This window comes from Gavialis gangeticus, unplaced genomic scaffold (genome assembly GCF_001723915.1).
Source record: "Gavialis gangeticus isolate Ggan-Ray unplaced genomic scaffold, GavGan_comp1, whole genome shotgun sequence".
NCBI classification, from domain to species: Eukaryota; Metazoa; Chordata; order Crocodylia; family Gavialidae; genus Gavialis; species Gavialis gangeticus.
The window spans coordinates 6,364,912-6,366,997 of NW_017729020.1; the positions used below are offsets into that span (position 1 = coordinate 6,364,912).

Genomic DNA, 2,086 nt, shown 5'->3' on the forward strand with positions numbered 1-2,086 from the left:
ACATCAGAACCAGCTCAGCCACCTCACCCCAAGGCACCCTCTCTGGGAAGGTTCAGCACGTGGGGCCCGGTGCCCAAAACAAAAAAGAGGCCCCCATGAAAACCACACGTCAGGAGGCAGTGACTCAAATTGACCGCTCCATCCGCTAAGGCATTTCCTCTCCAACACCGTCTCGTGGCCTTGCGCCACAAGGACAGTTGTGCCACGCTGAGGGTTGTAGAGATAGAGACAGAGAGCGAAAAGAAGGAAAAAAAAAAAAAAAAGGCTAGTTTAGCTCTACAGCTCATTTCATCCATTACTGAGGTTTACAACCTAAATCATCCAAGCACACAGGACAGAAAGCAGCTGTCGCACTCCCCCAATTTTGGAGCAGTCTCAGCCCTACTGTGCTTTTCCAGGGCAGCCCCCATCCCACACGTGTCACCTTCAAATGCGAGGGGGCACACACCAAGAGCCATCCCTCTTGAGAGTCAGGTTAGCCCCCTTGCTGGAAAGACGAGCCAAAAAACATTAGGGAAACAGTGACCTACCTGCAAGAGTGGAAAGAGCTGCAAAGGCAACCAATTTACAAAACATCCAAATTTCTCTCTTGCAGAATCCCACATCAGCAGCACAGACTTTGGCCTCCCATCCATCCAGAGCCGCCACTCAACGCCTGTCAGACACAGTTGCAGAAGCAACCAACAATGATCCAGGCACCCATGCCCACATGGCAACACGGGACAGGATCGCCTCTCTCCCTCCAAAAGGAGAGGTGCCTCAGGAACCGCCCACAAACCAGGATTTGAGAAGCCACGGCAACAGCACTGACAAGACCACACAATGGGCTGCATGCACCACTTTGCCACAGACATCACCTCCTTAGTCACCTATGGCCATGGCACCCATTACCCACATCTCCCTGCCAAAGACTTTAGCGTTTCTCCAGAAGTGCCAGAAAGCCACCGTTGGACCCCTTCAGCTTTGGCTCAGAACGCTCCGGGTGGTTCTGCAGCCGGCCGCTCAGCCCCCCTCAGTTAAAAGCCAGCCTATTCTCATAGATGCTTGTGTGGATGATGCCTCAAACCAAGGCGCTCCCCTGACCAGGTGGAAATCCTTCACCAGCCACCTTGAAAACAGTTCTTTCAGGGGCGGCCCTCGCTTCCTCTGCAGACACCGGGCAAATCCTCTCCTCCTGGGCGAGCAGTCGCTCCAACCTCACAAAAAAAACATCAGGCACAAGGAGGAAAAGCAGGACAAAAAAAGGCCTATTTCCACTTGGCTCCAGGAACTCGCCACAACAGCAGACCCGGGGCAGACAACATCTATGTCGCAGAATGCGGATGGACAGCATGCATCTCACGGTGCCTCGCCCATGAGAGGGACTACACTTGAGGCACACGGACAAACAGCATTAGGGACCAAGCTGTATACAGATGGCCATTTACCAGGTTTTAGCCATCAGCTCAGCACCGCCGTTCAACACCCGCGCAAACAAGTATCTGCAGCAGCCTGCATTTCAAAACCAGTCACTTGCACCAGGGTTCTCTCTGGCTGGTTCCCATCGGGACTAAAAACACCACACCTCCATTCAAGTCCATCCACCCTGCAAAGCAGGCAAACGAGCAGAACCCCGACACCCCTCGCTGCGGCCCACAGCCCCCCTGGCCACCCCGGGCTGCTCTGCTTACCTCTGTGCACGGGGCCGCTGTCCACGCTGCCCCCCGAGCCGGGCTTCAGGCAATCGGGTGGGGCCCAGCCCGCGTGACAATGGCAGTTACCCTTGCTGTTGCACACCTGCAACTCACGCACCACAACCCCAGTTACTGCCACCCCCTCTCCCCAATGGGCCCTCCACCACCCAGCCCCACAACACACCGCTCCTTCCCCATCTCCACAGGGCAGCCCGAGCAACCCCGCCTCGGGCAGCGCCCGCGAGCCTCCTGGCTTGGCCACGGCACAAGGCCGCCTCATGCCCCTGGCCCCCTGACCTTCCCAAGGCTCACCGCCCCACCTGGCTGCCTGAAGCCCAGCCCCCTCCCTTCTCAGCTCCCCCGTGCACCCCGCAGCATGCTGCAGGGAACCACCCAGCACGCTGACCCACACC

General features: G+C 57.3%; 1 protein-coding gene across 1 annotated transcript in view; it reads right to left on the bottom strand.

Moving 5' to 3' along the window:
• Positions 1–2,086, bottom strand: part of LOC109295459 (disintegrin and metalloproteinase domain-containing protein 20-like) — a 68,320-nt gene that overhangs the window by 5,948 nt on the left and 60,286 nt on the right. The window contains 2 exon segments of the mRNA XM_019514310.1: positions 1,599–1,776; positions 1,878–1,919. Of these exon segments, the coding sequence (XP_019369855.1) occupies positions 1,599–1,776; positions 1,878–1,919 (220 nt within the window).